A 22,489-nucleotide genomic window follows, 5' to 3' on the forward strand; every position below is an offset into this window, starting at 1 on the left:
GGTTGAGCCCAAAGTGGTTTCTTTACCCTACTTACACACTGAGTTTCCTGAGGGACCAGAGCTTGAATATTCACACTTTAAAAAATAGCTGTTCTGAAATAATTACAGAACAACCCTCCTCCCCTCACACACTATCTTTCCTACCTTTAACACCTATTTTTAAAATGAAGTTGTGCTCATTTTTCATTCATGAGAAGAGATTACCACTAAGGTTGATGGTGCTTATGTTAATTGTCCATCACCATCATTACACTTAATCAATGTTTAAACTCTTTTGTATGGAAGAGGAGAAGTAGGACTAAGAGGCTTGGCACCTGTTTTTACACACACACACACACACACACACACACACACACACACACACTTTAAACACAAGTACATACTTCCTTGGAAAATATTCCCATCCAAATCAAGTCAGTGGTGTTACTAAAGACTTCCATGTGGAAACCTTCCAGACAGCTGATATTTGGCTGTCTGCAGTGCCTACACTTCGAAGCCCTTGATCAAGTGGGTTTGGCTGGCCGCTGCAAGGACTGAGACAGGGCCATCATTTTCAGACACTAAATAATAATTTAGGAAAACATTACAGAATTAACAAAAGTTGCTGATCACTCCCGTCATAAAAGAGGGTTTAATCTCCTTTCCCACTCTTTTCAAATGACACCCCTTCATTTGTACACATTACGAACTCTACTTCTGCTGCATCTGACAGTAACCAATTCTGGCGCCTCCAAGAATGGTAAAAATTACTTTGACAGCATATATGGGGCTAGGCATGCTGTTTGGGTAACATCTAGAGATGTGATTGCCATTGGGAAAGAATACAGACTCACTTCTGCTGACACAGGTAGGAAAACAACATTAGCAAGGTAATCATGATGTGCTGTCTTTGCTGTCTAGGGCCTGGGCTACATGGGGGGTGTGTCTGTGTTTCAAACTAAGATACGCAACGTCAGCTACGCTATTCGCGTAGCTGAAGTCGAAGTATCTTAGTTCGACTTACCTGGCCATCCTCATGTGGCGAATCAACCGTGGTGGCTCCCCCGTCGACTCCGCTTACTCCTCCTGCCGAGGTGGAGTACAGGCGTTGATTCGGGGATCGATTTATTGCGTCTAGATGAGAAGCGATAAATGGATCCCCGATAGATCGATCACTACTATGTTAGGGATGGTGTGCAGATGGCTCTTCACACGCAGAGCTTCAGGGAGATTTCTACCTCATTGACAGAAGAGGAACATGGAATGGGAGCAAGCCTGCTGCTGTTCCACTTCAGCAGCAGTGTACTCCCCCTCCATGCCCATTTAACTCTGCTGGCGGGTGAATGCATAGGGAGCCCACGGTCCTGCCTCCTCTCCACTCCCTTTGACATAATAATGCTGTCAGATGTGTTGGGAGGAAGCGGCCTCTGCACTCTCTGAGAGGAGGGACTGCAACTGTGCTCCAGGGATTGCTCAGGGGTGCAAAGAGCAGAAGTGGTCCCTGAGCTATGTCTCTCCTCATGCACACACATGTAACCTGGCCTACTATTGTTTATACAGTTTCACAGGTGTGCACAGAGCTTTACACGTACATAAAAGGACAGGTTTAAGGGAAAACTAGTCTCACAAAGCAAATATTGAATTTTAGCTGATCTCTTTACTCTTCTTATCATTAAAGACGAACTAACATTCCTAGAGGCTTATGTCCATTTATTTATCCACAGAGCAGCTCCCCTTACCCCCACTATAAAACCAGAGACATCTAGCAATGATTAACTATGCAAGCTTATCAGATCTTCCCCAGTTTTTCTAGGAAAGGTACGTAATCCCTTCATTTTGGGCCAACACTCTCATGCATAGGAAAAGATGTAGGATGTTTAGGAAAAGACTGTTCTTCTTTATACATAACGGTGATGTAAACTTCATATTATGTGCTGCCCCCCCTTGAAGTGCAGCCTTTAAAGGACAGAATCCATTCCCAAGATTTGATCAAATGCAGAAGTATTAATGACTGTTACGTATAAATGCAGTCATTATTTAAAATCTCGTACAGTCTCTTGGTGAACTGGGCCAAATTGAAAATACAGTACTTATAATGTCTAATATAGCTAAACTGAATTTAAGTTATGCTGCTACATTTTGCCCTTGTCCATGTTAATGAAATGATCTTCAGTTCTTCTGATCACCTCTTCTCACAGACAGTTTAGCCACTATAAGAGCGCCTGATTATTAAATCCCCCTTCACATACTGGACTGACAGAAACAAATGAAACAACTACATGGGATGCAGAATGTCGTCTCCTAATTTGATATTATCCAGCAATTGTTACTATTCCCCCTAATTTTCCAATCCCTGAAAACAGCTTTGACAGTGTAGAGGTATTGCCTAATGTTTATGTTGGTAGCATGCCTTATACTACCAATATTGAATCAATGGAAGACACTGCTGGCAGTATGAGAGTTTAGAAATACATCTGGGGGAAGAGTCTCAACTAGTGTAAATTGCCAGTGAAGTGAATTTACACCAACTGTGGATCTGGCCACTGATCTCATCTAAAGCCACTGGTATGTATCCAGCCAGCTGGAACCTGCAAAATTACTTGCCTGAAATACCACTATATATGGCATGTTTCTGTGCTTTTAGATATTGCTCAGCTAGATTGGGAGAAATAAAATAACAGGATTTCTTTGGAGTTTTGGATTTGTTCTGTGTTATTCTAGACCCAGGCATCTATATCAATCTCACTGAAAATCAAATGAGGACAGAATCATCTGTACTGAAATGCTTTAAAATACAAGACCGTGCTAAATATTTAACTGAATCTGAATTTGTTTCCACAGCTGTATTGGTGCTGTGCATATTTATCAGACAGAGGTGCAAGTGTAACTAGCGCTGTAGTGAAAGTAAACAGGAAAATTATTACACTTGCTTAGGAAATTTTGTAGTATTCCTCTTTACACAGGATTGCTCTCAGTTTGACTGTGTTTTAGATCTTGTGGGAGTTTTTGTTTTGTTTTTGGATATGCTGATGCCAGATATTGTGCTGGCAACTCTGTACTTGACAACAGAAATTCCAAAACATCTGTGTTTAATTGGCAGTGAAAAGCTTCCCTCTTTCAATTCTCCCTGCTTGCCTGTAGATTGTCCTTCTCATCTACAAGGATGTCTGTATTTCACAGGAATTTGGTCAATATTTGTTTTTTTTAAAAAGGATTTCACAATATCTTAAACATGAAGAGATTCTTAATACTTCTGAAATTAGCCACTCTCCCCTTGTTACTCATCCTACAACTTCTTCCATCCCTCATCCTTCCGCAAGATGATCTTAGAATGGATCTTCTTCCCAAACTTTTTTGACAGGTTATTAAAGATGGATAACTTACTAAATAGATTTAGTTCTAATTCCACATAACTTTAATTAATTTCTGTCATTTGATTAGCGTTATTGCAAATGTTAGAAGTATTTTGGTATGTCAAGTATAAAGCAGATTTATTTAAAGGAAAAATGGAGGGATGGTAAAGGATGCTACAAGGAAAATGTGTTTGTTTTTAAGTAGCACTGCTTAAGCTTTGTCCTATTTTGCCTGTGTCAAATTACAGCAAAAAGAATTTTTGAGATTTTGAATGAGAACTTAGCATTTTTCAGCCACATCCTTAAATCCCAATTCCCTTGTGTTGTGCCAAAAGCTACCAGTAATTTAAAATAATGGGATTTGACTTTTGAAACACATAACTGTGCTGCACAGCCACCGACAAATTATGTGATACTGTTCTTTTTACTCTTGGGGATAAAACCAACACTCATGCTTTTCAAATTCACATAATGTATCTGAAACTCAAAGGAGGGTATGGAAAGAATGCAATCGTATTCCTTGCATTTTTATGTTTCTGCTTATAACCAAAATGTAAATGTTTCTGCTTATAGCCAAGACAACAGAAAACCACATATTTCCCCAAAATACAGATAACTCTAAGGACTAGGACTCAGCAAGAATAGAAGGAAATTTCAGTTTCTGTTCCAAGGATCACACAACATAATGGTCTGTTTGTAGGCCAGAAAGGTGCACTGTGTACTACCCTATTTATTACATTACATTATAATGGGATACACTGAAAATTTGGGGGCCAGATATGTAGATAGAAAAGTGATAGCAAATAATCAGAAAAAGGATACAATGTATGTTGTTTGTTCAATAAAACTTATGTTTAACTTCTGCATGTAATTATATCAACCCAGTGACTGATTATTTGTATCAGTAAGCTTGATTTCTTCAGATAATACCAACACTATATTATCCCACATCACACTCAAGACTACCATACAGATTTTATTGGTAGACTGAACTATCTGACTGAAAGTCACTACTGACTGTTCTGTGATCTATAAGAAATAAAATAAAGAGGTCTGTGGCACACTGGCAGAGCAGCATGTGGAAGTTTATACTTCCATGGTTGGTTCAGTCTGGTGGATAAAGAATTTCCGTTTGCAGTTCTGTCAACATAGCATCCTTTATGAGACCTAAATCCACTTTAAAAAACACCAAACCTTAGGATGCAGAAAATCAACCTGCAGATTGCATTTATAATTACATCCTCACAATAATCGCCTATTTCAGGAATTTAAAATATACCTGCAAATTAGCTTATTTACTAGATGAAGACTGGTTGATTAAAAGGACTTGTAATAGGAGACAGAGCTCTTCACTTCTGGGTCACCGATGCAAATCAGGCCCCGGGCAGTAATGACTGAAAATCATTACTCTTTCATTTAGTAGCTTATGAGAAACAGGTCACTAGTTAAGTCCACTACCTGTGGATGCATTGTCATCCACATCACAGAAAAACACTATTGCACTTTCATATTTGTTGAGAATCTCATCAGAGTGATCAAGAAACCTGATCTATCTCCTTGTCCCCTAGAAAAGTTACCTTGTGAAATGTGTTGAGATAGAATGAGAAAACCTGCCCTGCCCCTACTTTTTCTATGATTGCCCCCCACCTTCTGGCATGGGTATCACACTATATAATAGGATTTTGGCCATAAAGACTGCACTGAAGCCATTCATTTCTATCTCTTATAAAATGACTCATTTTGTATGAAGGGAATAAATCTAAGGGTTGTATGCTGGTGCACTAGCTTTATAAAAGGTTTGTTGAAAGAAAGTTGGCTATGATGCATGTGTGGTAATGTAAGCTATAATTTTTAAACTCAGTGATGGTCATTTTACAGTGTATTTCTCCAAAAGAGACAACTCCATTGCAAAACCAACTGTCTGTAAATTTTCTTTAAACAAAACAAGCCATTTGTGACTGGAGCAAAATGTAATTAAAAAACCCACTCATTTCCCTTTTTAAGACTCCTCAGGCCAAATTTCCCCTTGAATGTGCATCTGAGGTTCCCCATGATATTAAAAGCAGATGGATCTAACCATATTTGGATTACAGAAAACAAACAAACAACCTTTCACTGAGAATTTATAAGAAAATAACTCCAAACAAGTTATGACAGATTAGTTGAGTGAATTCGAAGTGGAAATGCTGACAGATCTTTAGCTATAGACACACGAATACCATTTCTGTGCTGCTTAAAGTATCAGGTGCATAGTGAAGAACATCTCTCTTGTGTTGCCTTATGTAATTTCTGTATCTTTTTGAAAGTGCTTATGTTCCAGTAGAATATCAACATTTAAAAGAACACCTGACTAAGCACAGGGACAGTATCAGATTTCAGCAACATATGGATGAATAAAAAATACATTGTGGTTATGGTATACATATTTAATAAATAATAATACAATAAGTATTTATAATAATTAAATATCCATCTCAATAACCCTGTAAGGTGAGTAAGTATTATAATAGGTATAGATAAGTGAACTAAAACAAAGAAAAGTTAAATAATTGGCCAAAGTCTATCAGAGTAATTGGCAATGTAAAAAATAGACCTAAGGGTGACATCCTGGACTCAGGCAAGTTAATTGCAAAGTTCCCATTTACTTCAATGGGACCATTATTTCACCCTAAGAGCCCCGAATCCCAGTCCCAAGCTCTGTCCACTAAACAATATAGTCATCCTGGTGACAAAATATTTGTGAATATAATTACTGAAAATACCCAATAAAACACAATGAAAATCAAACTCCATTGGCTCTTAGGGACACATTTTATTAAAAAAAAAAAAAGAGAGAGAGAGAGAACTGAGCTCCACCCACAAAACTCTGCGCCTAACATCTGTGCTTAGAATTATGTATGTGTAAAGTTAGGCAGCTAGATTGAAAAATCTCCCAATTTCCAAGGACTGTTGTTATTAACAGTGGACATAAATGTAATTATGTGATTGCACATGTTCCTTGGGCTTTTTATTTTTAAGGACTAAAGGCAAAGTGTTCTGTCTTTCCAGCATAACCATTTCTTACTCATGTTTAATTCAATAACTCTAGTCTTACTAGGAATAGTTATTATTGCAAACCAGAAAGGTATCATTTTAGTTTTTCATGCAGAGCCTGAGTCTGTTGACCTGTATGGCATGCATGCTATAAGGCTAATTTTTCTTCCCGCAGGCTTTGAAAAGGGGTTGGATTAAGGTGTATTAAAGGGAAAAAGTCGAATGTTATCATTTCTGTGGGCTGGCTGGTGTTGTTGCTGTCAGTTCAGTCTGCAATTTTTATAATGTATATTTCTTGAAAACTGTTTGTTCATAGCCTGGATTATGCAATGGATACCAAGCCTGGAAGCTCTCTGGGGCAAGGACTGTCTTTTTCATTGCTTGTTTGTACGGTGCCAACCACAATCCATCTCATCCTTGAATAGGGTTTGTAGGTGCTACTGTGATATAAATAAGTGTATGGCCTGATTTATCATTGTGTTACTCCAGTTTTAGGGTAGATTAAGTCCACTGAAAACTATTGAGTCACACCACTGTCAAACTGAACCAACTTAGTGGTAAATCAGGCCCACAATATATGAATACTATAAACGCAGAAAAGCAAATTAGAGTGTATTACAATATGTTATAGTCAGTCTATGTTTCTTTATGTATCTAGTCACTGAGGTGTGGCCACTCAGACTTTCCCAGTTTGACTTTACTGCCAGTCCATTGGTTCCTAGGGCCAGCAGGGAACAGAACACTGCAGAGATAGCAGCCTCAGCAAGAATTACAGTTGCCATAATGAGGAGTTTTTGATGGGTTTAAAGTTGGGAGGAGAAATAAGGATTTTTTTGGGCTCTCTCCAGGCATCCTTTTTCCCTTTCTCTTGAACTCATCTCTGGAACTACCTAACCATGTAGCTGTCAGTACCTATTGTTCCTGATCTCAGCTGTCTCTTTTAATTTAAAAAGAAAAATTGGGAGGTATATCAATTTCTATTAAGCAAAAATAAACCCTCCTGAGAAGAATCCTACAAGCTTTCAGGTTGCAGAATCCAAACAAGATCTCTTCTCACTTTCTGTTCTACCTTTCCCAGCATCCCAAAAAGATTTGGTGATTCTTGCAAAGGCAGATAAGGTTCAGAAACCAGGCAATTTGTTTAACCTAGTTTTAAATTTGGGGTAATTTTAACATTACTGATAATTGCCATCTGAGCATTTGCTCATGGAATGGAGGAAATGATCTAGAAAAAAAGAGTCACCTAGAACAGGATGCAATGTCTGGAAAATAAAAACCCTATAATTTTTAGGTCCCACAATCATCTAAAACCCTGTATTGAAAAATCAAAGATTTATGGCCCTATTTCCCCTACCATTTACATTCTATCTCCTCCACTCCTCAGTTTCCACAGTAATCAGTAACTGTAATGATACTTTATACAAATGAAATGATAAAGGTGCTGGCGTCAACTGTATGATTTCTGTGATATTTAAACATGTTTGACATTTTTAAACGGTCACCACTATCACTGGGCACTCCTCCTCCCCTGGGCCCATGCTGCTCACCTATCGTGTGTTTTCCGCCAATGTGGTTCCTTACTGGGAGAAGTAGGGGACTGCATTTCTGAGAGGATCCCAGTTAATTTTAGGGACTTCTTCCATCTGCTTCCCTGGTGCTATGCCGAGTGCTGCCCTCATGTGTTCTGAACAACACCAAAAGCCCATGATGAAAGCAAAGGGCAGCAAAATGAGTTAAAATGAAATTAACCAGGTAGGGCAATAAATTAATAATCGCATCTAGATGTTCTACTGTGGTCAAGGAAATAGCTTGGGGATAGCTCTCAAAATTTAAATCCACATGGACTGGGAAGCTAAGGGCCTGCTAAACTAACTCATGGGATCATACCGACTTGGCAGTTTTCAATGACAATTTCATTAATGAAGGTGTTTTTTCATTCCCCTCCCCCACCCTTAATTTGCTTATTAAAGGTGATTGCTGAAGGGTCTGGCTTTTGTTGGAAGGTGCATGATATAACAGTCTTTCCTGCTTCTTGATAAATATAATGCATGAAGTATTGGAATGCCATAGCAGAGTGGCAGATGCTAGGACCCTGATGAAGGATGTTAGAATCCTCTATTGAGTTACCCTACATTCAGTGGTCTAGACTCTGTGTGCTACTGCAGCCTTTTTATGGTGTTGGTTTAAGAGGGTTCCCTGGGTGGTGCAGAGTTATGGGAATAGTTCTATACCACCACACTGCCCTGCAGCCCCTGGGCGGGGAGGAATAGGGTATGGCCAGAGAGAACTGCAGTCTGGGTATTTTTGGCTGACAAAAGGTCTCATAGGTGGCTGCTATAAGTCAAGAGAGCTTAGAATGTAAGTTTGTCACATTCAGAATTCTTATATTTGTTAGTAATGATTAGCATCTGATTCTTAAATCATGATTTAAAATGTGTGACGGAATGTGTATGGGAAGCTCATTCAGCTCTTTTGAAATAACCCGCAATGTTGTGCAGACACTACAGTTGTTCTCTGAACTTCGTCTGAATACTTACCTTTGACATCAGTTTAAACCTGATCTATTATCAGAATACAAATGGTGTTGTCTTATTTTTCCTCTTTCTGTGTTTCTCCAGTGTTGCCCCCATCTAATACGAGCTCTGCACATCAAAAGAATACTGAGCAGTTAGATAGCAGTTTACACGTTCAAGGGCCTATTCAAACATTAAGGGCTCTCTCCTGCTCCCAGTAAAGTCAATGGTGACATTCAGTAGCCATCAGTGGTACAGGATTAGGCCTTAAATGCTCTGTTATTGCTTTACAAACCATAGCTGTGCTGCTGGGGAGGTGGGACGCAAAAAGGTACATATCACTTGCAGTTCTTACAGGCAATTGGAATGTCTCCAGTGGAGAAAATGCCTGTAGAGGTGGTCAGAAAATGGAAACAATCCGTTAAAGTGTTTATATTTTTCACTGAAATTGGATTTTGCTCTCATAAGTAATATTATCCCCATTTTAGAGATGAGGAAAACTGAGGCAGAGGTGAAGTGAGTTGCCCAAGACCACACAGTAAGTCACTGGCAGAGTCAGCATTAGAATACTGGCATTCCTGACCCCCAATGCTGTACTTGCTGCTAGACTGCACACTCTGGGACTGCTCATGGAACTTTAGTACCACGTAAAGAAGTATGAAATGGGAAGCTCCTTAAATTAAGGTCCTAACTGTGAATACCTGCTCAGTGATGCCATTCAGAAGAGATGATTATGCTTCTTAAAATTACTTTGTTGTATTCTGTTTCTTTCAACCTATAGACAAGTGAGCACTGATGCTGCATTCTTCTTTTATGATTTCAATATCAACCTGCACTGCTGATTGAACACTTGAACGAGCAAGTAACCTTTCCAAAGCAATCTACAGCAGTGGATAAAGATCAACCGTTTTGATACCCCTAAGAGAAGAAGGAAAAAGGATGCTCTCCAACTTTTTGCTAGACCAGAGGCCTGCATTAGTTATAAAAAGAAATTATTTGAGGTGGAATAACAGGTAGAATCTAGCCATGCTGAGCATTCTATAGTTTGCCTAATTTTTTGTAGTGATTGAGGATACGATGCAAACCATATGAACAAGGTCTGTGACTGAGAGTGCTTGTAAAATACATTTTCAAAACTATTTTTTGAGAGTGCCTTGTCGTAAACTACTGTGTAAAGACACCTGTTCACTCTTAGTGAAATAATAATTAAAAAGAAAACCCATTTCTGACCATGAGGTTCATTCAGCTGACTGCTATTTAACAAGTGCTGTTTACTCTCCAGAAAAAGTATACTGGAAGGAGGGGAGGGAGGAGGAGTGGTATCGGTGCAGTGCAAAGCACAAGGCAGCTCAAGTATTATTCATTAGTTAACCTTTGTCATTTGTGTAAAAAAAGAAAAAGAAAGAAAGAAAACTAGAGACCTTGTAGCCAGTAGCTACATTTGTGAGCTCCTCCGTTCTGTTCCCCAATGACAAACGGTGAGAGGAACTGTGCTGAGGGATGGTGTTGCCATGCAGCCCAGCCAGCCAGCCCACTGAACAGGCAGGCTGACCCACTTTCAAGTACCAGCTTTTGCTGACTCGTTGAGTGAGAGGTTCTTCCAAGTTTTTGTTGTTTTCACCCTTTGATTTCTCATTTCTAAAGAACCAATCCCCCTTCCCCCTTCTCCTTTATCTTCTAGCATTCATGGAAGAAAGGCAGCTTGTTTCTTGCGCCTCACTTTGCCTTAGTCAATTTCAGAAAAATTCTCTTTTCGGCCTTGTTATGAACATGCTTTGGAAGAAATATGGGTCTTGACATCAACAAAATCATGATACAATTCCACAAGGATCAGAGTAATTCATCTATGAAAAACCCATACTTTAACTGTTACTCTTGGCAGCAGCGAAGGATAATAGTGAAATATTATACTAAATATTGCCACGTGCACTAGTAAAATACAGTCTCGTTCTTGCCAGCAGCGGTGTGCAACTCCCCCTTCCAGCTCAGGTTTGGATGCTGTGATTTAATCTAACTCTTTTGCTTCTCTTCTATCCAAAAGCAACAGAGGTTTAAAGAGAGCTGGATTTTTATTGGAACCATTTGCTTAGCCTAAGTTGCCAAAATAATTTAGTTAAAACTGGTGCTTTTATTTGGGTTAAAGTTGATCCTTAGCTCCACAGAGGTCGAGGCACTTAGTTTGTCTTTCTCCTTTTGAATTCCACTATGAAGTCTACTGCCGAGTTTTGCCAGGTGAAGTCGTATTTCCTGCCTCCCCACAGTCAGCTAGGTCTACATTCATGATTTTAGACAAGTGGGGGAGAAACCCTCCTTAACTCCTTTACCTCATAAATATCTGCCACCACAATTCAAACATAGCACACACAACTTCCAGTTGTTGGGGTGTTAAGCCAGAGAAAGAATTGTTGTAACTATAAAGGCCCTGTTGCTGCTGCTAGTATACCATGTGTTAATGCAACTCTTCGATTTCCTAATGAGAGACAACTGCTCCAAGATACACCATAGTATGATACTGAGTACTATGACGTTATTGCCTTTCTTGGGAACAGGTGAAAAAATACAAAGGGATAGAATTCTGGAAATTAGATAGTAACCAAGATGCTACATTTACACCACTTGAAGATCATAGTCTAAATAGTTTCAATCACAATAATAAGATATCAACACACATTTCCTTCCAATTCATTTTTAATGCCAGACTATGCGTCACAGTGACAAGTACTATACTGACAACATCATTAGGTATCTCTCTGTGTGTTCTTGCATGTAGGTGTGGGCCTTTGTATCTCTATCTTTTTTAAATGTATTGGAAATGGGTCAAAACCAGACCCTTGACTGTGAAAACATTTTAATTTTGAGGCCGTCTGGAGTTGAATCCCCATTTCCAAAACTACCCTCTATCGTTTAGGTTCTGGACTGGATCCAAAAATGAAAGGGGCCTTTTTTCTGTTTCTAATTCAGATGCAGCGGAAATGTCATGGGGCAGAATTACATATTAAATATGTTCTGTGGTGGATGTTCTGTGATCTGGAATAGGTTAAAGCTAGGGTTTAGATTCAAGGCCAGATTTTAGTGTGAAATTGTGTGAAAATTTGATGGCTCTGATACTTTGTGGACTGTTCTCAGGAGTTTTTGGCACAAAATGGCATAAATTTCACAAGATAGACTCAACTTAAAACTTGGGTGGAATTCCAACCCAGAAATAAAGCCAATAAAGGGTTTAGACAATGGGAACTAGAATTTAAACCATCTTGAAATGTAGAGGTGTTTAGATTCAAGGTCCAATTTTAGCCCATCTAAAATATAAGCAGAATTATATGATATTGCTAGTCATTAACCATGATGGTCTGTATATATATATATAACAGCTGGTCAAAACCAGTAAAACATTTAGTGAGAACTTTAAAACACGTCTGAGTTTTCTGAAATTTTGAAAAATGTCTGATTGAAAAATGGGATTTCTGTCCCTTGAGACAGTCTGATATTTTGACACTTGTTTTCATCCCAAATAGGGCAAAAAGCTGAAATATCAAAGCCTTGTTTGTGCAGAATGAAAAGTTCTGAAAAATTTCTATTCAGTAATGTCAAAACATTCCATTTTGCCATTTTGAATCAAAATCCCTTATATTCCCACATTGAAATGTTTTATTTCAGGTTTGCTTGACATTAAATTCTGTGACCTTAACATCAAGCTAGACCATCTGTTCACCTGTGCCTGGAAGACACAAAGACCTGATTAAGATGCTTTACTGCCTGCTTTGTGCTACCAACGTAGCAAAAAGTAGGCAGTAAGGGTTGACCAGAATCCAGCCCATAATTTTTACTTTTCTAGTAATTTCAAATCCCAGTCTTTAAAGGAGGAGAAGGAACACATCTCTTTTGTTAATGAAAAAGACTAAAAGCTGCACATATTGCAGGTGACAGACAAACCATCTGAGAATATTTCCCTCAGCTTCCCCTTTAAATGTCCAATTTTGTTTTTGCCTGTCACGGTGAATAAGAAAGGAAGCTCTCACCCTTATAACCAGCAGCATTGGTTTTCCAGTCATTAGAATTCAGATGTCCTGCACGTGAAGTCCTTACAATAATATGCTGTACGTCTCTCCAGGTCAGAGATGGACTAAGGAAAAGGGCAAAGACAAAGTGAAAATCAGAACTTTCTTACCAAAATGGGGGAAAAAAAAAGTCACACAAGTTAAAAAACAAAACTACAAACAAAACCAGTGTTCAAAGTAACATGACCCAGCTTTACAGGACTGATGTATCAAATTATTTCTACCTCTACTATTCTTTTTCGATTATGAGAGATGCATTAATTGATAGGCAGCCTGTAAAATACACACACTCAGTATTCCACACATGTGAATTTACAAGGATGGATAAAAAAGTGTATTTGACCTAGAGATAACTAATATGACCACCAAGTTGTTCATGTTGCATCTGTACATGGTTGCCTACCTCAGACATGCACAAGAGAAGAAAAACATAACAGATCACAAGCTGTTTCATATTCATTACGGCTCCAGTCTGGCATTCCTTTCACACTCTAAACTTCCACTGTAGTCATTATGGAAGCATGAGTCTCCGTTGTCATTGACTTGCTCATTATCAGCCAGATTCACTACTGGTAATCAGGCAGAGATCAATCCTGTATCCTTTATGTACCCCAAACTCCCAGGAATGAATTTGGGTAGTTAATGGTTGTGATGAAGTGGGAATTTTCTATAATATTGTATTAGTCCTGTGTGTGCCTCAGTTTCCCTCTGTACTTTGCATTGATACCCTGTGGGTGCAAAAGGGTTAAAAATAAAAAGTTGCTCTTGGGGCAGAGCAGGAGACATGAGGTGGTGTCATGTAACTGCTGGGAGGGGGAATGAATGGATCATTAAAGAACTGGCTGAAACCGACCCATATCAATGGAGGCTCGATCCACAAAGACATTGGGAGCCCTAAGGATTGAACAACTGATGCTTCTCCAGCAGGCAGAACATGTGAACATTTCTACAGGGGTTGGCAAGCGGGTGGGGGTGGCTGTTGGAGAGACTCAGCAGCTTTCACCTGAGACTGCTAGCGAGTCAGAGCCAGAAATGGATTCCATAGCAGCATGGCTGATTGCATTGGCTTGGTGAGTATGGACTATACCTTAACCTTTGCTTCTCTGTGCTAAACTAAGGGCTTCTGATGTAGTGTTCCAGTTGACTAATAAATCCTACTTTGTTTTGAAAAGGCTGCCTGGTGTCACTGCAAATAATTGCTGAGGTGCATTGGTCCCTGAAGAGTATAAAAGTCTCTGACCAGGAGTCTATCTCAGTTGGACTCGCTGGACGGAGCTCACAGTGTGAAATGGGAGTGCAAGAACCCAGAGAATCAGTCTTGGAGGCACAGAGGCCATATGGCCTACCCTTAAAGAAGAGTAGAACCTCTTGGGGGTCTGGCATTCTGAACAGGTACTTCCAAGGGACTGTTTAGAAGCTGGGAAGTAGCACTGATCCCGTGGATCTGTGACAATGGGCAAGCGACTGACAACACATACGTGAGTTTCTACAATATGTAAATAATGATTCTGTCTCTAACGATGACGAAAGAGGATCCCATCTGGTTCTCCACTGTGGAATGAACTACCAATTTTTTCTCTCACGAACAGAAGAAATCTTTAGAGAATGTCGCATTCCAGATGCCCTTTGTTTTGCAGATACATATTCTCAGGAGGACTTCCTTTCTAAAACCATAGCTTAAAAGGCCATGGATTATGGTGGTGTTCATTGGCAATTTCTCATTTGTTCATTTGGAATATGACTGTTCTTCCAACAATGCTGTTAATAGTGAGAATGATAAATGAACTACAAAATGAGCAGCTATGGTAGGGCTTCACAAAAATTAAATAAAAAAAGAGGAAATGGGGATATGTGCTCATACCATTACTCACCAAACATCATCCTCTGAATAGCCCTGCTCCTGTTCCCATTGACATCAGTGGTAACACTGTCTTTGAGTTGGATGGTGCCGGATCAGGCCCAATACTAGTTAACTATACTGTCTAGTACAGTGATTCTCAAACTTTTGTACTTGTACCACCTTTCACATAGCAAGCCTCTGAGTGTGACACCCCACTGATAAATTTAAAACACTTTTTTATATATTTAACACCATTATAAATGCTGGAGGCAAAGCGGGGTTTGGGGTCGTGTCTGACAGCTCGCGACTCCCCATTTAAGAACCTTGCAACACCCTGAATGGTCCTGACCCATAATTTGAGAACACCTGGTCTAGTAGCTAGGGCACTAAGCTGGGACTTGGGAGATGCAGGTTCAATTCCCTACTCCAGCATAAATTTCCTGTGTGACCTTGGGCAAGTCACTTAGTGTCTTCCTGCTTCAATTCCCCATCTGGAAGTTGGGGATAATGCTTCCCTACCTCACAGGGGTATTGTGAAGATAAATACATTAAAGATTGTGAGGCACTCAGATACCGTGGTAACAGGGGCCATAGATGGATTGATCCTGCAGTTTTTCCATGCATGGAATGCCTACTAAATTTAGTGAGAGATTTCTATGTGGAACATCTGCAGGATAACAGAAACTATCCAACCAGGTTGATTTTTCTGGGAGCTCTTCCTGACACAGGAAGTCAGAAGAGAAACTCACCAGTCTGAGAATTTGGTGTGCAGAACTCAATGCAGTGTTTCTTATTTTTATAATCTGTTCTCACATCTGCCAGAATTTATTTTCTCATAAATTTAACCTTTTGAAATACTTGCTTTGTGGATGCTATACCATACTTAAACATAGAAATAGTATCTTGTTTATCTTTTGAAGTAAGAAGCTGAAATCAATCAGGTCTATGACATTTCCTACATATAACTCAGTCTGAAGAAATTAGTGTTTTATTTTCTTGCTGAGCTGCATAAGCCAGGGTTTCTTAAATGTACACAATTAAGATGACAAACTTTAGCTTCAGTAAATTGGAACTCCATAGGGAAGCAGCAGATATGCAGAAATTACTGAAAACATCTAAGTCTTCTATGGAAAACCTGTCTCTATCTCACACAGGGCAAAGACAGAAATAGACTGATGGAAATTAACAGGTTTGTGATCAAAGGGATTTCATCTGTCTGAATGAGATTAAAGGAAGGAAATGAAAACCAATTACATTTGAGCTTCATAAATCACAATACCATATAATGGCAGTAAACCTGAGAAGTGTAGAAAATACACTCAAAAGTAACAGCCGTGTATGTGTGTGGGAGGGGTCCTCCAATGGCCATACAGTCTAAATAGTTGAAACAGGACCATAGTCAACAGAATTTTTATATATATTGACCAAGTAGGAATTGCTTAAAATAGGTCTTATATACTGTAACTAAGTTACAAATGGCATCTCAAACTCAGGCGTGGAACCATTTAACTATATACCCTTCCCCTCTATTTTTTTCATTTTTTCTTTTTTTTTTTGGGTGCTGACACTGCTATCTTACTTTTGGATGGACTCTTGTTCCTTTGCAGCAAGTTTCCCACTAGGTTGTGCGAGGCCAATGTCAACTAGACTCTGATGTGACTAGCATCAAATACCCTTTTTTAGCTACCAATGGAGCATCAAAGGAGGTATTGTGTATTTTAGTGAAGCCAACACAGAGTCCTGCTCGCACTGGAGCCCTGAAGATGTTGGTGTATACAGATCAGCTGGAACACTCCCTTTGAAGAAGCAAGATCATTTGTGCTGAAATCTCTTTTGGTTTTCAGAACTTGTTGCACTTCTTCCTAGCTGGATCAGTTTAATCATGACCATTTAATTTTTCTTGTGTGCATCTGAGGTACTGGGGCAGCTTGTGGTTAAATTATTGCATTATTTTTAAGGTGCATTATTGCCTTTTGGTGATGGATGGACATTTAAAAATATTAATATAAATATAGCTTGTTTCCCAAGAAGGGGTCTTTTTTCTAGTTAGACAATTGGACTGGTATGATAGTAAGTATTTATCCAGCTGAGAGCTGGTAAAAAAAAAGAACTGCAAAAAGTGAAAGTCATGGAATGTAATGGGCATTAAGGGCTTGTAAGATATGGTATGCTTGGACAGGCACGTAACATGCTTCAGAAAGGAATCAATAAAATTTTATACCAGATCAGGAATTTCACTAGGAGCCCACGTAATGTCTTAGGAAAACATGTAGCATTGGCTCAAGCCTTCAAGAGTACCTCTGAGAATCCCAAGAGCTGCATTCTTTATTAGGTGAAGTCTGAACAATCTGTGATTCCACAAAGCAAGGCGTTATAGTTGTCGAAACTACTGAGAAGAAAAGGCACTAAAATATTCACATCAGTTTTAAAAGGCAATATTCAAGACTGGCTACATTCAGCTAATTATTAAAAACCAACCAGGGGATCCAGTCTCCTTTCAATGAACACTGAGCTCTCATTATTGGGAATTATACAGCGTGTCAAGATGAAAATACAACCCACAGTTAAGGTTTAATGAAAACTCCCCCAAAACTTCCAGCCTGGGGAACCTTGAAAAGCGAGCTACTCTGGTTCTATTTTAAAGTTCTGAGTAAGAGGCCACTGTTATACAGTATTTGCCTGCTACATCCCATCCTCAAAACCAAACTCAGACAACAATTTCTCAAACTGAAAACCTAAAGCGAAGTGTCAGGTACCCAGTAAACAGATGTGTGTACGCTCAACCTCTCTCTCATAGTGCCTGCACGCCAGTTTGCTTACTGCAAGAGCTATTGAAGTATAACATTTTTCTTCTATTGATGTTGTCATCTCAAACATAGACAAGCTTTTGGTGTATTATATCAAAGGCAGCAGGGAGATATAACAGCATAAGAACAGCATTGCAGCTGATTTCAACAGCCTCCGATAGAACCTTCGCTGTACTATGAAGTGAGCTATTGCCAAATTGAAATTTCCTCTCTACAGTAGACACCTCATTTGAAACCAAATAGGACTGCAATTGTTCACCCCCAACTTTTGTCAGAAACTTTGACAAAAAATAAGAAATTGGAAAGGAGTCAAACTAGCAGTTCATTTGGAGAAAAAATAGATTTTTTTTTCAAACTAGGGAGTCATAGGAGCCAATTTTAAAGCATCTGGAACCATCACAGAAGCAGTCAAGTGTTTGTAAAACATGTCAAAATTGGAACCGAAGTGAGTAAACAGTTTCACTAGCCATGTAAGCCATAGATCCAGACAAGATGTCACTGATGTTAATTGACTTACCACTTGATTAATCTCAAAAGAGTTAATGGGTAAACATCTTGAAATGAAAAAAAGTACTAACAAGAGCAATACTAACACTGCTATATAATGGGATCAATTTCAAAAACAAGACAATTTCCTTCCAAGACAAAAAAAAACTTGAATGTCTCATTTGAAATTGCCTGGGGATTATGCATACCAGACAATACTCAAAATCACACCAGAATAAGCAGAAGTAAGAATAATTAGATGAAAATTGCATGACCAGCAGCCAATAAATAATGAATGTCAAGTCCTCAGCTCTCTAGTAATACTCCAAGGTCTGGGCCTCTTCTTTCAACCTTTTCAAAACGTTTATAAAACAAGGTAAATGAGAAACTCTGGAAATGGAACAACTGTACAATAATGGTGTACAAAATCAGCAATATTAGTTTGAGTTTTAACTGGATCCTTAACCAAGAATGAACAGCATTATCCAAATTGGTTAGAAATTAGAAGCTTTACTTTCAGGTCAAATTTTGATCCCTTCACTTATACTGAGTAGTGCTTTACTCCACAAGTAGTCCTTTTGAAGACAATGTAGCTAATCCTGAAGCAGGTGCTATTCAACATGAGTAAGGTTAGTATTTTGTCATGGGTATTTTTAGCAAAAGTCACATACAGGTGGTGGGCAATAAACAAAAATTCACAGAAGACTGCGACCTGTCTGTGACTTTTCCTAAAAATACCCTGGGGGGGAGGGACTAACAGTGGGAGTCCCACTGGGCGCTGATTGCTGGCCACTGCTCCTATAGCGTAGGCTGACCCAGCCCTGGGCACTGCACCCAGTCCTGCCGCTGCTCCTGGGTGGGGGCTGACAGCTGCTCTAGCCCTGCAGCTGCAGTGGGCTGAAGCTGAAGAAGTCATGTAGGTCTCTTAAAGTCACGGAATCGGTGACCTCCATGACAGAATCATATCCTTAAACATGAGTACAGGGATCAAAATCTGGCCTTGTATGTAAAAATAAAGAACAAAAATTATGATTCAAAAGAAACAAAAATGCCATCAGTGAAAGAAAATTAGAGGAAAATTCAGTCGGTGTGAAGTTGTATGATGCAACCAGGATCAAACAGTGAGGGATCAGAGTGCAAATTAAGTTTTCCTTCATAGCAAAATGATAAAGCAATCAAAATTAACAACAGTGACTACACTGTCATAATGACCAGTGGTTTGATGCAGATCAGTCTATCTGAAAATAAATGTTTTGCTAAAATATCAGAGGCGTCTGTGAGTCTAGTTGAATAAAGGATACAAGCAGAAATAAAACATAATACCATAGGATTTACAAAAGAAGAAACATTGCCATGCAATCTGAAGGGGTCAATGGGCCATCTTTGCAAATCCTGGCTATGACGAGACAGGCTTTGATTGTTACTGCTATATCTCATCAAAACAAGTAGTATTTTCCGACACTGCATCCTTCCCTGGAATTCTGTTACATAGTATTTACTAGTAGATCACACACAAAGTCTAATCAATTTTAAAATACAACTCCTATTCCAACAACAGCATTTTCAGCATTCTGATGTCCACATGACTCTGTCCCATGAGGCCATTCAACAACTTTATAAACAAAGCAGAAAACACAGCTGTTTGGCCTAGCCACAAGCTCCTTGTAACTCATATAACTATCCAAACTCTTCCAGTGTTTTCTGCAGTCATAAGACAAATCCAATTCCAATGTTTCATCCAAAATCCATATTCACATTTACTGAATGATGAATGCCTCTTTATGACTAGTCGATTAATAACTGTCTGTGATGTTACACCCAATTATTATTTATGGAAATATGCTTATGATATGGAAATGGCATAGCTGAAATATATTTTATGCAAGATGTGTCTTGTAAGGTATCATTGGAAAGGTCATAATTTACTGAATGTAATTATCCAATGTGTATGCATGTATCATTTCTGTATCTAAAGTTAGGAATATTGACTATGTAACAATTACAACTGTGTGTGTATTTGGGAGACACACACCAAAAAACAGGCCATTAGCTTTGATGGGTCATTAGGAAGAAACAATAAGACTTTGAAGATACTACTCTCTCTCCTTCCTGAGAGGCACCCTAGGACGTAGCTGTGACACTACTAGGTCAGGTTTCAGAGTAGCAGCCGTGTTAGTCTGTATCCGGAAAAAGAAAAGGAGGACTTGTGGCACCTTAGAGACTAACAAATTTATTTGAGCATAAGCTTTCGTGAGCTACAGCTCATTTAATCGATGACAAGGTGGGTGAGGTAATTTCTTTTATTGGACCAACTTCTTTTGGTGAGAAAGACAAGCTTTTGAGCCACACAGAGCTCTTCTTCAGGTCTTCTTCCCAGACCTGAAGAAAAGCTGTTTGTGGCTCAAAAGCTTGTGTCTCTCTCACCAAAAGAAGTGGGTCCAATAAAAGAAATTACCTCACCCACCTTGTCTCTCACCACGTAGGATGTCTGCCTGATTATTAAATCCAGGGAGTACTATCTGGAGCACGCTATTTTATGGCAGCTGCTGTGGTAACTCTCAGAAAAATAGTTTGTCTTTTAGCTTTTTAAGGGCTTTATAGATCAAAAGTCAAGATCTTAAGTTTCACCTGGAAGCAAATAGGGACAAGTTTTATTGTGTATGTTCCTTACAGCTAACATCACCAGATGAGCAACCAGTCACATTTTGCACTAGCTTCAGTAGTCCTAAACGTAGACTCACATAGACCACACTGCAATAAAACCACAAAAACATGGATAACAGTGGCAAAATCCAGAGCCAGGCAGAATATCACACAATAACCAGGCATAGATATAGAGCAGTTCTGATGAAAATGAAATAAACAAAGGACCATTTGCATGTTGATGACACTGCTGCCTATATTTTGCTGTAGCCCCCGGTGGCTTCACATACACATAGAAAAGGAGTCGGGGACAAAATAGAACCTTGCAGAGAGATCTCAGACTATGGCTTCACACTATTCTGTGCCTTCTCAGGAGGAAAGAATGAAACAGAACTATTCAAGAGATACACAGGCAACCCAGACGAAGAGCTACAGCCAGACACCACAGCACCAAAGCCCCATTATCAATTTAGGCTTATTATACTAAGCATCTGGTGTACCTTTGAGGGAAGTCCTACGGAACCCTCAATTAATAAACATGCAGGCAGCTACGTCTAGGACAGTGCCCAAACTAGCATTTTGATCTAGATCTGTCGGTGCTTAGAACTCATTCCTGTTTATGTTATAACATCCAAGAAACTACCTTAAAAGAATGCTAAGGTTGCAAAATCAAGCCCTCAAAATATAGACTCTAAAACACTCTAAAAACAAGGCCTCCTGCTGGGATCTGGTTTTTGTCTCCTCTGCAGTTCAGTCAGGCTCCTCCTCCTCCAGGCTGCCGGAGCACCAGCAGCAGGAATACTCATAGAACAGAAGGGAGAGTCTCCATGTTCTCCCATTGGTGGTGCATGGCACACCAGTGGCCAGCAGCAGCAGCCAAGAGGAGCAACTGCAGGGAAAGTCCTTCTTAGTTCCTGCACCAGTGAGCTAAAGAATGCTTCGCAACGAGAAACCTAGTGTGCATGTGTGAACTAAGATATTTTTCAAAGGTTTATAACTTGGCCAAATGAGGGTGTGTTTTTATGGAAACAGCAAAAGACAAGATGATACCTCACTCACCCACCAAATTTCAAGCCCATCCTCCAAAGAATGGAGGTACTAGAGGTTCTCAACAAAACGGCTGTACACATTTTCTTAATGGACTAAACAACTTATTTTTACCTGTAGGGTTATAGTGAATCACAAATTGAACATGATCCAACAATGTGATGCAGTTGTGAAAAAGGCTAATGTAATTCTGGGGTGTATTAACAGGAGATTCATATGTAAGACACAGGAGGTAATTGTCCCTCTCTGCATGACACTGTTGAGAGCTCAGATGGAGTATTATGTTCAATTCTGGGCGCCATACTGAGGGAGGATGTGGATAAATTGGAGAGTGTTTAGAGGAGAACAACAAAAATGACCAAAGGTTTAGAAAACCTGACCTAAGAGGAAAGGTTAAAAAACCTGGGCATGTTTAGTCTTTAGGAAAGAAGACTGAGAGGAGAACTCAAACAGTCTCAAATATATTAAGGGCTGTAATAAAGAGGATGGTGATGAATTGTTCTCCATGTCCATTGAAGGTAGGACAAGAAGTAATGGGCTTAATCTGCAGCAAGAAAGTTTTACATTAGGAAAAAACTTTCAAACCGTAAGGACAGTTAAGTTCCAGAACAGGCTTCCAAAGAAGGTTGTGAAATCCCCATCACTGGAGGTTTTAAAGAGCAGCTTGGACAAAGATCTGTCAGGGATGGTCTAGGTTTACTTGGTCCTGCCTCAGTGCAGGGGACTGAACTTG

At 39.3% G+C, this 22,489-nt stretch overlaps 1 protein-coding gene across 4 annotated transcripts in view; it reads right to left on the reverse strand.

Annotated features, from left to right (window-relative positions):
- PCSK5 (proprotein convertase subtilisin/kexin type 5) overlaps positions 1-22,489 on the reverse strand; it is a 303,081-nt gene that overhangs the window by 105,113 nt on the left and 175,479 nt on the right. For all 4 annotated transcript variants that reach the window (XM_074953227.1, XM_074953228.1, XM_074953229.1 and 1 more), the window contains exon 10: positions 12,895-12,998. In XM_074953227.1, coding sequence (XP_074809328.1) covers positions 12,895-12,998 — 104 coding nt within the window. The remainder of the gene's footprint in view (positions 1-12,894; positions 12,999-22,489) is intronic.

This window comes from Natator depressus, chromosome 5 (assembly GCF_965152275.1).
Source record: "Natator depressus isolate rNatDep1 chromosome 5, rNatDep2.hap1, whole genome shotgun sequence".
NCBI lineage: Eukaryota > Metazoa > Chordata > Testudines > Cheloniidae > Natator > Natator depressus.